Below are 14,869 nucleotides of genomic sequence, written 5' to 3'. Positions count from 1 at the left end.
ACCCCAATCCAACAAATCCAGAGCAATGCATATTCAAATGTAAATAATATAACACATAATATAATTTGCACTTCATATGTGCCACTTCTGTATTTCATAATAAGCACCAAACAAATGAAGCATAAAATGAGCAGTGGTGGCCTTGTATTCGAGTGTTCTGTGACTGTAAATTAAAAATTAGAAGTATTATTGGAAAGCTGTTTTTTTTTACTTTTTATCCAAATTGACTTAAAATACAACAGTCCCTGTAACAGTTCGGGAAAGGAGGATGCTGGAACCGTATTAACAATCAACAAAACTTTAATCAAACAGAACATCAAACTGAAAACACAGCAACATAAACACACACACAGAGAGTCTGCGTGTGGGTGTGTCTCTCTCGCTCTCTCTGGTGTCCACGGCTCTTTCCTTATCTCCCTCCCGCTGATTAGGCAACTCCTCGTCACACTCCTCCAGGCCGGGGCGCCATCCGGACTTGCTTACCCCCCCCAACCCCCCACCCAATCTCTGGAGGGGAGACGCTGCCCTTCCGGCCGTTCCACCACCCAATGGTCCTCCCCACCTCCTGAGAATCTGCGAGAGACAGAGAGAGAGAGGGGGGGAGAGAGAAAAGAAACACTCTTCTTCGGCTCCCGCAGGCATGCTGCCCACCCGGTCCTCAGCCACTCCTCCGCTTCCTGGCGGACGGCAGCAGTTCATCCGGCTCCTGGTGGACGGCAGCGGCAAATCCGTCCCCTGGCAGACAGCAACGGCTCCCCCTTCTCCTGGCGGATGGCAACGGCTCCTCCTTCTCCTGGTGGACGGCAGTGGCTCCTGTGCTTCCCAGCGGACGGCAGCAGCGAGTTCTCCCGGACAGCATGCCCTTCCTCCTTTCCCGGGTTTCGGCACCAGTGTAACAGTTCGGGAAAGGAGGATGCGGGAACCGAATTAACAATCAACAAAACTTGAAGCAAACAGAACGTCAAACTGAAAACACAGTAACATAAACACACACACAATGCGGCCGCGTGTCTCTCTCTCTCTCTCTCTCTCTCTCTCTCTCTGGTGTCCCCGGCTCTTCCCTTATCTCTCTCCCGCTGATTAGGCAACTCAGCACCGGGCATGTATCCTCACGGCCCAGCCACACCCTCCTCCTCCTCACACTCCCCCAGAAACAACCTGGGCTGAAGTGCCTTTGCCATTGGTTAATAGTCTTCCAATCAGACTTACAGTCTTTATATAAAGCAAAAGATAGATGGGGCATCTGTTCATTTTGCTTTCAAAATACAGTCATATCACTCTCAATTTTTGATATATATATATATATATATATATATATATATATATATATATATATATATATATATGGGTGTAATAATATGACTATTTCTTGTAACTACTGTAATATTAAGCTGCCTGGCGTCATGGCCACAAACACAAAAGTTTGTGAGATTTGATATGATCTGAAGTTCTGCATGAATTTAAACCATAATAATAGATAATGTCCATATGATATATTCATAGGACTATACACAGTGGGTGCTATTTCAAAATACATTTCAGAGGATCTATAAAGAGGAGTTGTTCAAGCTCATAACAATAAAATTCATGAGTCATGTATCACTGTGTATGGAACAGAGCAAAGGGAGGTTACCACAGAGGAAACCCCTCCTTTTCGAAAATCACTGCTGATGAGCACAGAAAGTTAGACCAAGACCTCTTGATTTTTCCATAGCACTGTGAAACAATGAAAAATTTTTGGCAAATGTTCACAATGTTATATTTGGAGAAAACACTGCATACCAACACCAAAATCTCATGTCAAATATGAAGCATGAGGGAGTGTAATGGTGTGTGCCAGCTTTGCTGCTACAGGGCCTGAAAGGCTCTCAATTGCTGAGGAACCAATTAATTCCAAATTGTATCAGGAAATTTTACACCAGAAGGAGTCTGACTCCAGAATCTAAAACTCAAAGGGTCTTGTAACACAACAATGATCCTAAACACCACGGCAAATCAACATCAAAAAATGATTTGGTCTAATAATGACCAAGTCAATATCCTGACCTCAGTTCCAATAATCTACAGTGCCACAGTCTAAAGCAGGTCATTCTAATAAGACATCACAAAAATGTACAAGAGCTACAGTAAAACAATTTTGGATTGAAGCACGAGTCAAAGTACTTAACTGCTAAACAGGTCAGATCAGTTGCTAAAGAAAGTCTATGGCTGGTCTTTATTTTTTATTATGACACAGATCACATTTTTGGAGCCATTAGTGGAGAAATACATATAATTTCAAAAGGTTCTCATACTTTCTTTCACAACACTACATTTTATGTATCCCATCCTCAATCATTGTTCTATTTTAAAAGCTAAATGTGTATTCCTAAAGCAGGAGTAATTTAATTAGTAGTATTAGAATTCAAACTGTGGTGTTACATATAATGAGAAATGAAACCCAAACCACAGACAATACACTCCTTGTAAGTGTGAGTGAGCAGACTCCATCCCACCCCCATATTTTTCTCTCTCTCTCAAATTTACCTTGTCTCTCAATTGCTTTGCAACTCTCTCATCATTCTTTACTTCCATTCGACTCCTCTGCTCTCCATGACAGATCATATTTGAGCTCATCTGTGTAGTTTCAAAATGCATGGAGCAAAAATAACACAGCAATATGATAATAGAAGCCCTGTAATGGTAACAACTGCACTGTAAACATATTGTTTGGATGTGGCATGTTAAAAGCATGATGAATTGTAGCTTTTTTCATCAGTTCAAACAGGGATCTGAAGATCAGACAGTGGGATTCTTTGTATTGTATTCGTGTAGGATCGGATAGCATTAAAATGGAGCTGTCAACAGATAGGTTTTAATTACAGAGAGCTATTATGTTCAATGGGGATGACAGACGTCCGTATTTAACAGTTGTCTGATGTTGTGTTCAATGCATTTTAGACAGAATTAGAGTAATCTGTATTTTCTGCTTGTTAATTTGAATCAAATTCTGTTATTCCATCCAATATTCAATTTTGCAAGAACAGAACATTCAAGCTATTGATTCTTAATCTTAATAGTGTACTCTTAATACTGTCTGTGGCATTTATAGTAATTCATTAAAGTCTATTAATATCCTTTCTTTTTGTAAGGGTAAAATTCTGAAATGAATAATGTGCTCTTAATGACTCATCAAAATGCCTGCATAACTTTCAGAACAAAATTACATGGGTAGTTGATGCATAACATGCCCATTAGCTTTTTTTTTAAGATAACATCAAGATTTTACATTAAAAAATATATGAATTCATGAGGGAAAGAGTATATCTGATGTATATCTCCATTTATTTTATGTTTTCTACCATTTTGAATCACCTTTAACCTTCACTAGTTAATTTAAAATGGTACTGCGGAGTGACATGGACTTTTACAATGACAATCATTCATGTAGTCTCTCAATTACTATGAGGTCATAAAAACTGCATGCATATTGATTAAAAAAGTATTATAAAAGAATGTTTTAGATTTAGCATAGCATGGCACACCACAGGACAAGTAAAATTCACAAAAGTGTTTCATGTTACCTATTCATATGCTAAATCTTGTGGAATTAGATGATCAAATCTATTATAGATTGAATTGTCTGGCAAATTTAACTAAAAATAATGTAGCACAGCTGCCTGTTAACATCTCAAAACTAATATTATGACATATGAACTTTCCTTCTCTGATTTATTCATTTTATCCAGATGTGGTTTGCCTCAGGGTTTGTGTTGATTCTGCTTTATTAGGAACATTATTAATGTCTTTAGATGGGTAATAATGCTAATCAGGCAGAGTCTTTATATAGAAAAGCATAGTCTTGTAGTATGAAGCACTAATATTTTGCACTCTCTCTCAATATTCCTCCATTTAACTAAATATATCTTTGGGCTAGATGTCTTTTTTTTTCTGAAAAAGACAATTCTGTTTAGTTTTCTCCCCCAGCAGAAGTTTACAATTGGCTCATCTTCTCTGTATGTGTGTGTGTGTGTGTGTGTGTGTGTGTGTATATATATATATATATATATATATATATATATATATATATATATATATATATATATATATATATATATATATATATATATATAAAATGAAGGGGTCTGCATACTTGATGAATTGATTGTATATATATATATATATATATATATATATATATATATATATATATATATATATATATATAATCCATTCATCAAATATGCACACCCCTTCATTTTTTCACATATTGTTGTTGCATCCTTATGCTAAAATGCTATAAATTCTATTTTTTTTTTTTCACATCAATCTACACTCCATACCCCATAATGACAGAACAAAAACCAGATTTTTGATAACTTTGCAAATTTATTAAAAATAAAAAACTGAAATATCACATTGACATACATATTCAGACCCTTAACTCAGTATTTAGTTGAAGCACCTTTGGCAGTGATTACAGCCTCAAGTCTTTTTGGGAATGATGCGACAAGCTTTGCACACCTGGATTTGGGGATTTTCTGCCATTCTTCTCTCCAGATCCTCTTAAGCTCTGTCAGGTTGGATGGGGACCATCGGTGGACAGCCATTTTCAGGTCTCTCCAGAGATGTTTGTTTGGGTTCAAGTCCAGGCTCTGGTTGGGCCACTCAAGGACATTCACAGAGTTGCACTAAGCCACTCTTGCATTGTTTTGGCTGTGTGCTTAAGGTCTGGAACAGATGTTCGTATTTGGATCAAAAGGAGAAAGCGGAAGATGACGATTCCCACACAGGAATGTCTTTTATTAAACTCACAAAACTTGTTCGCTTTACAGTGCTCAAGGTGCTTCAATATAAAAGAACAACGGCAGCGGCCAACACATATGCAGCTTCTCAGCTGGGCTCTCTCTCCCTTTCGGTGGACTGGGCCTTCTTTTAACTCCCCCAACTCTCACTGTGAACATGGAAATGGTAATTATTCACAATTTATCTCAGGTGGATGTCCTTACAGTTTTCTCTCTCCCCAGATGGGCGCTTGACCACGCCCTCACCTCCACATAACCCCACCGCCGACTCAGGCCAGGGGAACCATCCGGACTGCCCACTCCCCCCCCTTTTCTGGAGAGGAAGTCCACAACAGCCATCTGTGCCCCCGGTCTGTGGACCACCTCGAACTTAAATGGCTGGAGAGCCAGATATCAACGGGTGATCCGGGCGATCCTTCATGCGGTGGAGCCATTGGAGTGGGGTGTGGTCCGAACAGAGGGTGGATGCTCATCCCAACAAACAGTAGGGGAGAGTGAGGACCGCCCACTTGATGGCCAAACACTCCTTCTCTATGGTGCTGTACTTTGTCTCTCTCAAAGAGAGCTTCCGACTAATGTACAGCACCGGGAGCTCCTCCCCCTCCACCACTTGGGACAGAACAGCACCCAGCCCCCTGTCCGATGCGTCCGTCTGTAAAACAAAAGGGAGAGAGAAATCAGGGGAATGCAGAAGCGGCCCGCCACAAAGTGCAGCTTTTACCTGTGTGAAAGCTTATTGGCATGACTCCGTCCACTGGACCGGATCTGGGGCTCCCTTTTTAGTGAGATCAGTCAGCGGGCTGGTGACGTCGAAAAAATTAGGCATAGACCTTCGACAGTAGCTGGCCAGCCCCAGAAACTGTCTCACCTTCTTTTTGGTCTTGGGTCTTGGGCAGGTTGCGATCACTGCAGTTTTATCAATTTGGGGTCGCACCTGCCCATGACCCAAGTGGAATGCCAGATACCGTACCTCCACCCACCCAGTTGTGCACTTCTTCGGATTTACTGTGAGCCCCGCTCATTGCAGGGACCTCAGAACTGCCCTCAGATGCTGCATATGGCATTGCCAATCATTACTGTAAATAATGATATCATCCAAGACTCGGTCCATAAAACGCTGAAACGTAGCCGGGGCCCCAAACAAAACGAACGGAAGGGTCACAAATTGGTGTAAGCCAAATGGTGTGGAGAAGGCCATTTTCTCACAGGACATCGGCGTCAAGGGGATCTGCCAATATCCCTTTAATAAAAGTGTATCGAGCAGTTTGTCAATACAAGGCATTGGATAAGCATCAAATTTTGACACCGCGTTGACCTTTCTATAATCCACACCGAACCGCACCAAGCATCGCTCTTAGGCACCAGAACCACTGGGCTGGCCCAATTGCTGTGGGATTCTTCTATTACGCCCATATCGATCATGGCCATTAATTCTTCCTGTACTACTTGTTTCATGTGTTTGAGTAAGCTGTAGGGACGACTATGTACCACTACTCCTGGGGTTGTCTCGGTGTGGTGTTTTATGAGATTAGTGCAGCCGGGGAGAGGCAAGAACACGTCAGAGAAATTATTTTGCACCCTGGCAACCTCCATACGCTGTGATGGCGAGAGGTGGTCTCCGCAAGGGACCAGGGTGAACTGATTGGCTTTTAGACTCACCTCCTGACCGAGCTCCTCCCTCTCTGGGACTACCGTCACCAAGGATTTTAGGGCCATGGTTTTAGTAGGTTGAGGTGGTAAATTTGACAAACCCCGCCTCAATCCGTACGCACTACCTCATAATCGACTTCCCCAACTTGACGTGTGACCTCAAAGGGCCCTTGCCACTTTGCAAGTAATTTAGAGCTTGATATGGGTAGTAATACAAGTATTTTATCTCCCCGTGCAAACTCCCACAGCCGATCTCCCCTGTTATACAGTCGGGACTGACGTTCTTGCGCCTGTAGCAAATTCTCCTGTGATAGTCGCCCCAGTGTGTGGAGTTTTGCTCTCAGGTCAAGAACGTATTGAATTAAATTTTTGCTCTGTGAAGGTCCCTCGTCCCAATTTTCCTTCATGACATCTAAGTCGCCATGGGGCTTATGTCCATATAACAATTCAAATGGGGAAAACCCAGTGGAAGCTTGAGGGACCACTCGCACTGCAAATAACAGAGGTTCAAGCCATTTATCCCAATTCCAAGCATCTTCGTGCACAAACTTACGAATCATATTTTTTATGGTCTTATTAAATCGTTTGACCAAACCGTTCGATTGTGGGTGGTACATGCTTATCCAAATAGATTTAATACTCAATAATTCATACAGCTCGCAGAGTGTACGTTTCATGAAATTAGTGCCCTGATCAGTAAGGATTTCTTTCAGAATCCCCACTCAGGAGATTATTCTGAAGAGTGCCTCCGCAACACTACGTGCTGAGATGTTGTTGCGAAGAGGCACTGTTTCTAGGTATCGCACTGCATAGTCCACCAGAACCAACACAAAGCGATGCCCGCATGCTGACCGTTCTAATGGCCCGACGAGGTCCATGCCAACTCTGTCAAAGGGAACCTCGATCAACGGAAGAGGGCGCAATGGCGCTTTTGGAGTGGCCGGCGGATTCACCAGCTGACATCTGTGGCATGTCGCACACCACCGGGTAACATCCCTGCGAATGCCTGGCCAATAGAAACGGGCCATGAGACGGCTTAGTGTTTTCCCCTGTCCCAAGTGAACTGCCATCGGACTATGATGAGCCGCCTTGAACAATATTTCCAGACGGCTCCTTGGTACTAACAACTGGGTTGTATCTTCTTTTGTCTGAGCATCCTGCATCACTCGATTCAACCGATCATTTATAATTGAAAAATACGGATATGTGAGTACAATGCACGGCTGAAGGCATTGACCATCAATGATTTTCACTTGGTCAAATGCGTGTTTAAGAGTCTCGTCTCATGTCTGCTCCAGAGGGAAATCCCCCTCCCTTACGTTATCCTGATGCGGAGCTGACGTTGACGGCCCCGGCTTCACTGTCAGTGCATTGCACAACCCACACCGTCCCACTGTATTACAGGACCCATCCACAACCAACCCCTTTAAAAATTCTGGAAAAGTCAGCTAATTAGTACCCAAAATTAGTGGATGGGTGAGGCGGGAACTAACCCCAGCCTCGATGTTATGCTTTTGACCCCGAAATAGAATAGTTATGATCACTGCAGGAGAATCGTTAATATGCCCGTGCACACACCTCACTTTCACCCGATTATTTGTATCCAATGCCCCATTTTGAACCAAGAATTGATGAATGGAGGTTTGGTTACAACCTGAATCCACCAAGGCTTGGTATGTACCCCCCCAATACTCATAGGTATTTGGCATGTCCCGGCTCGATTGGGGGCGGCCTGTGGAGTGTCAGGGACCCAGATCAATGTCCCCTCCTCCATCACTGGGCACTGTTCGCAGACCTGCTCCTCGCAACTCCAACAGTCCGGCCCAAACCTCACGCCTACACCAGTGGCGGCAGCTTGCCCCACCTGAGAGGAAGAAAGGGTAGAGCCGGGGGAGAGAGAGACAGGAGTGGTGCCCCGGCCTTGGGGGATTGTTCCACCGGTTCCGGGGGAACAGGATAGGTCAGAAAGGAGGAGGGGAGGGTGCGGGGGAGGGACCACAGCAAAAGAGAGAGTGGGGCGTGCCGGCCCTCGGGTATGCCGCTAAATGGTCCTCCACCAACTGCACTGCTTCATCCAGTGATGCCGGTCGGTGGCAATTGACCAACTCTGCAGTTCCTTTCGGTAGTTGGGAGACAATTTGTTCCAGTACCATGAGATCGATGACACCCCTGATATCACTGGGCTCCTCAGCCAGCATCCACCACCGGCAGGCATCACAGAGCTGTTGAGCGAAGGTAAATGGGCGGACGACTTCGCTCAGCGTCAGGGATTGGAACCGCTGGCGATGCTCTTCGGGACTGCGGCCGATCCGCTGCAGGATGGCTTTCTTCAGCTCAGGGTACCTCAGGAGGTTGTCGACCGGGAGTTGTTGGAGCAAGTTGGGTCTCCCTGGTCAGCAGCAGTAGGAGGTGGACTGCTCAATGCGCCCACGGCTATTCCAGAGCTTGGGCCATGCGCTTGAAGACCTCCAGAAAGGCCTCTGGGTCATCTTGCACACCCATCTTCACCAGCGTCACATGGGGGTTCGCTGCTGCCGGGGTCATGGCTCTCTCATCAACAAGGCACTAACTGGCACTAACAATCATCCATGCGATTATCTAATCAGCCAATCGTGTGGCAGCAGTGCAGTGCATAAAATCAGACACGGGTCAGGAGCTTCAGTTAATGTTCACATCAACCATTAGAATGGGGAAAAAATGTGATCTCAGTGATTTGGATCATGGCATGATTGTTGGTGCCAGACGGGCTGGTTCGAGTATTTCTGTAACTGCTGATCTTCTGGGATTTTCATGCACAACAGTCTCTATAATTTACTCAGAATGGTGCCAAAAACAAAAAACATCCAGTGAGCGGCAGTTCTGCGGATGGAAATGCATTGTTGATGAGAGAGGACAACAGAGAATGGCCAGACTGTTTTGAACTGACAAAGTCTAGAATATCATCTTAGAATGCTATTCTGAGATGCAGATTGGTGCTGTTTTGGCGGTACGAGGAGGACCTACACAATATTTGGCAGGTGGTTTTAATGTTGTGGCTGATCGGTGTATTTATATATATATATATATATATATATATATATATATATATATATATATATATATATATATATATAGTCCACCACCACATTCAACTCAAGGGAGGACATTATTCTCTCACTCAACAGAGGCTCTGGCAAAGACTTTACCTTGTCCAACACCCATAATTTTTTATCTTCTCACTTCAGGAAAAACAGTGTGGTCGCTAGAGAAATTAGCATAAAGTACAATGTCTGGTAATGGAACAGTGAGGGCATCTCTGATACTGACAGAAAAGATAAATGTTTAATGCCACACCATGCTAATGTGCAGATAAATGCAGCCCTTTATCCCACACTTGCATGGCGTCAATGAGGGGGCACATGCTGGACCAGGTAACTCGAAATGCCTTCATAAATTATAGATATTGAAGAGGTGCTACGTTGTCACTCAGCGGTCAGACTAGTCTTGGCATTTAACTGCCGGATATAGATTTTCAGACAGAAATTTTTTATTTTTGGACACACAGGAACGTTACCTTTTATTATGTTACCTTCATTCAGAGATATTTTCCTGTGGTCTCTAAGCCTGGCCAGTCTAGTGTGGTTTTAGAGGGTTTCATGTATTTTTTCAGCTGGTCAGGCTGGGAGTCCTGCTGAAAAATCCAGCTAAACCTAGCCTAATATGGTAGGCTAGTCTTAGCTCGTCTCCAAGGCAGGCCAATCTGGTCTTAGCTGGTTTAAACTGGTCTCACAGCCTGGCCAAACTGGTCTTAAATGGTTTAAGCTTGTCCCCCAACAGGACCAAGCTGGTCTAGCTAGTCACCCAGATTGGCCTAGCTGGTCTTAGCTGGTTTAAGCTTGTTTCCCAGCCTGGCCAAGCTGCTCTTAGCTGGTCTCCCAGACTGACCAAGCTGTCTTAGCTGGTTTAAAATGGTCTCCCAACCTGGCCAAGCTGGTCTTAACTGGTATATGATGGTTTCCCAGCCAGACAAAGTGGGTCTAGCTGGTCTCCCAGCCTAGACAAGCTGGTCTTAGCTGGTCTCCCAGCCTGGCCAAGCTGGTCTGAACTGGTTTAAGCTTGTCTCCCAGCCAGACCAAGCTAATCTAGTTTGTCTCCCACACTGGCCAAGCTGGTCCTAGCTGGTTTAAGATGGTTTCCCAGCCTAGCAAAGCTGGTCTAACCGGGTCATCCAGACTGATCAAGCTAGTCTTAACTGGTTTAAGCTCATCTCCATGACAGACCAAGCTGTTCTAGATGGTCTCCCAGATTGGCCAAGCTGGTCTTAGCTGGTTTAAGATGGTTTCCCAACCTGGCAAAGCTGGTCTTAGCCGGTCTAGCTGGTCTCACAGACAGGCCAGGTTGGTTTTCACTGATTTAAGATGGTTTCCCATACTTGCCAAGCTGGTCTTAGCTGGTCCCCCAGACTGGCCAAGCTGATCTTAGTCAGTTTAAGATGGTTTCTCAGCCAGACCAAGTGGGTCTAGCTGGTATCCCAGATTGGCCAAGCTGGTCCTAGCTTGGTTAAAATGATTTCCCAGCTTAGCCAAGCTGGTCTTACCGGGTCTTCCAGACTGGTCAAGCTGGTTTAAGCTTGTCTCCATGCCAGACCAAGCTGTTTTAGCCGGTCTCCCAGATTGGCCAAACTGGTCTTAGCTGATCATTCAGCCTGGCCAAGAAGGTCTTAGCAGGTCTCCCAGACTGGTCAAGCTGGTCTTAACTGGTTAAAGCTCATCTCTGTGCCAGACCAAGCTATTCTAGCTGGTCTCCCTGCCTGGCTAAGATGGTCTTAGCCAGTCTAGCTACTCTCACAGACATGCCAGGTTGGTTTTCACTGGTTTAATATTGTTTCAAAGACTTGCCACGTGGTCTTAGCTGGTCTTCCAGACTGGCCAAGCTAATCTTAGCTGGTTTAAGCTGGTTTCCCAGCCTGGCCAAGCTGGTCTTAGCTGGTCTCCCAGACTGGCCAAGCTGATCTTAGCTGGTTTAATTTGGTTTCCCAGCCTGGCCAAGCTGCTTTTAGCTGGTCTCCCAGACTAGCCAATCTGGTTTTAGTTGGCTTAAAATGGTCTCCCAGTCTGGCCAAGCTGGTCTTAACTCATTTCCCAGACTGGTCTTAACTGGTCTAGCTGGACTCCCAGCCTGGCCAAGCTGGTCTAGCTGGTCTCCCAAACTAGCCAATCTGGTTTTAGCTGGTTTAAAATGGTCTCTCAGTCTGGCCAAGCAGGTCTTATTTGGTTTACTAGACTGGCCAGACTGGTCTTAGCTGGTCTAGCTGGACTTGCAGCCAGGCCAAGCTTGTCTTAGCAGGTCTCCCAGACTATACAAGCTGGTCTTAGATGGTTTAAAATGAACTTCCAGCCTGGCAAAGCTGGTATTAGTTGATCACCCAGCCTGACCATGTGTAAAGTGCCCAGAACCCCTCTAAAACCTACCAACTGACCAGTTTAAACCAGCTAAGACAAACAAACTATCTTAGGCTGGTTTAAGCAGTTTTTTTCAACAGGGTTCTAAACAGGCATACATGTTTTTTTTGTTTTGTTTTGTTTTTTCAACTTAAACTAAAATCTTTGTAGCTTTAGAAGGCAAAAACTTGGAAACTATGGTAACATAATCATCCGTAACAAACAACAACATCTTGCACTATCTTGCAACTACAGCTCCAACATCTGTTATTTTTTATGCTCTGTGACTGCCTGAACCATGTCTAGTTTAATAACTGACTTTTTCTGGCATGTTTTATTGATTAATAAAACTATAATAAGTTGCTTGGCAGCATTGTCTTAAACACATGGAATCTATGCATGTCGGCAATACTTTCATCTGTTGCTTACCCAGGCGATGGCCATGATGCCCAAAGCGAAAAGGCTTGGTCCTAGCAGGTTCCACAGGCCATGACGGTCTAGCTGTAAGGCCATAGACAGAGCCATTGCCCCCAGCAAGTACAGCACCTAGGAGAGTGCCAAAAGAGGAAATGTTAGCGCAGTTATTGACAAGTCCACATGCCCAGGGGTGGTAGTGAATCCCCTGTCCAATTAGGGGCATCTTGCAATGGCTACTGTCTGTCAGGCAGACAGGAAGTCAAGAGAGGTGCTGCTAAAAATGTCTCTCTCTCTCTCTTTCTCTCTCTCTCTCCAAAAGAAAAAAAGAGAAACTTGTGCAATACATTCCAAATCTTCTGAAGCCATACTATAGTTTTTGTGAGGAACAATTCGAAATCTAAGCCATTATTTACTCAAAATTTTAACATCAAGCCTGGCTTTCCTTGGTGGATTATTCAGTGAATAATTATTTAAATTTCAATCTCTTCATCACACAAAGCTACCATATGGCTTTAGCTTTAGTACAAGTCATATGGACCACTTTTATGACTTATTTATGATACTTTTCAGGTGCTTTTGTGCTGTTTTGAAGCTTGAACGTTCATGTCCCTATTCATTGTAATTGCATGGAAAAGAGAGACCAGTAAATTATTCAAAATTTCATCTTTTGTGTTCCACAGAAGAAAGAAAGTCCTAGAGGTTTGAGATGCCATAAGAGTGAGTAAATGATGACAGTTTTTTTTGGGTAAATGATTCCCTTCTATATAACTCTAACATACACTTAATCACATCCCTTCTCTCTTTCTCCTGTTGCTCTTATTCTTCAAATCTCTCTCTCCCCTCAGTGGGTGAGCAGCTGATGACTACATAAAAGACAACACACACACACACACACACCTGAAACTGTCCACCTATATTTACTCTGCTCCACAGCTAAATGTCACCATCATTATGACAGCATATGACAGATTGCTGACACTCTTATATTTATTCCCTATGTAAGCTGTTTACTGAGGTGGCAAAAATGTTGCTCTCTTGCACATCTTGGAAAGCTCTTTTCTGGCAATAAAGTCCATGAAAAACTACTGGCCTTTATGAATCACAAAAAAGAATTTAAAGAAATTGATGACACAAGAAATATTCAGCATTTCAGGGCAACTGGGTCTTGATGTGAAATTTCAAACATCAGATTGCAAGTCTTATCACAACTAATAGAGTTTGGGAGCAGAGAGAGATGAACCATAAGGTTAATGGAAATCACATTAGTTCTTAATTTAACTGGTTCTTTGAAACAGAGTGATTCGTACCTGTTTGATAATGGATTTGAGTCTGGCCATGGCGATGACAGTGACCCATACAGACATGAGCGAGCCTAGGAAGTCACAGAACTGCAGCACATCATACTCCATGATGCAAAAGACCACTATACCTGGCTGGTCACAGGCATGGTAAAACTGTTCAGGGGAGGTAGATGAAAAAAAAAAGATCAGAGGAAAAAGCATAAATAAAATACAACCCTCTTACATTCTGTAAGTACTTTGACTCCCAACTTGATTATTGGTCAAAACAGACCAAGTATAAAATTATATAAGTTATTACAAAGCACTCTTGTATAATTGATTATGATCAAATAAATTATAGTTTTTATATAATGATCACTAAACTGTATGGTTTTCATTATTAGTCATCCACGGTTACAAAAGAGTATAATCTGTTTATATCAACATGCAACTAGGTGCTGAAATGTCTACGCTGGCCTCATTGTATGCATTCTAATCCAGTGATTAAAACTTACAGTAGAAAAGAACATGGTGAAAATATAAACGGATGCCTCTAGCAGGTAATGACTGCGAATGGCGATGGTCACAGGTGGGACGAACATCAGGTTGCTGAGACACAGAAGGAGAGTTGACAGCAACTGGAACCCATATGAGTATGCCTCAGTGTTGTCTGTGCAACCCCAGCCATCCCAACCTAGAAGAGTTTACACACACATTACTGACCACATTCTGAAACAGATTTTAACATGGGTCTGCAAACTACAAGATGAGCTACAGGCTAACAATAGGAACTAATCAAATGATGCAAAATTACCTTAAAAGTATAGCTCACCCAAAAATGAAAATGTTGTCATCATTTACTCACCTTTATGTCATTCTTAATCCGCACGGCCTTCTTTTACCCAAAGAACACAAAAGGAAAAATTAAGAATGTACTTTTTATCATGCAACTAAAATGAATGGGGACTGGAGTGTTCAAGTTTCAAAAAGGATGCGAAAGCACCAAAAAAAATCTATACAACTCTTGTGCTTTATAAATCTTCTAAAGCCATCTGATAGTTTTGGGTGAGATACAGATCTAAATTTAAATTGTTATTCATGATAATCTTACCCTCCAGTGAACTATTAATTTGAGAATCGTAGTGCCTCGTAGATATTTTCCATTCTGTAAGACTTAAGACCCCGTTTACATGCTCTTAAAAAAAAACTGCTTATTCCAGGGTTTTTGCAGAAAGCACTGTTCTGAAACACCATGCTAGTGTGGCCGGTTTTCGTACACCAATAAAGGGATTAAGAGAAAACACTTTAACACACCTAG

At 43.2% G+C, this 14,869-nt stretch overlaps 1 protein-coding gene across 1 annotated transcript in view; it reads right to left on the bottom strand.

Moving 5' to 3' along the window:
• The window catches only part of LOC127424495 (transmembrane protein 8B-like), a 251,801-nt gene that overhangs the window by 13,642 nt on the left and 223,290 nt on the right, over positions 1-14,869 (bottom strand). The window contains exons 10-12 of the mRNA XM_051669777.1: positions 14,067-14,245; positions 13,579-13,725; positions 12,284-12,400 (exon numbers count right to left, since the gene is read on the bottom strand). Coding sequence (XP_051525737.1) covers positions 12,284-12,400; positions 13,579-13,725; positions 14,067-14,245 — 443 coding nt within the window. The remainder of the gene's footprint in view (positions 1-12,283; positions 12,401-13,578; positions 13,726-14,066; positions 14,246-14,869) is intronic.

Source organism: Myxocyprinus asiaticus, chromosome 3, assembly GCF_019703515.2.
Source record: "Myxocyprinus asiaticus isolate MX2 ecotype Aquarium Trade chromosome 3, UBuf_Myxa_2, whole genome shotgun sequence".
NCBI lineage: Eukaryota > Metazoa > Chordata > Actinopteri > Cypriniformes > Catostomidae > Myxocyprinus > Myxocyprinus asiaticus.
This window is presented reverse-complemented; position numbering and strand designations above follow the sequence as displayed.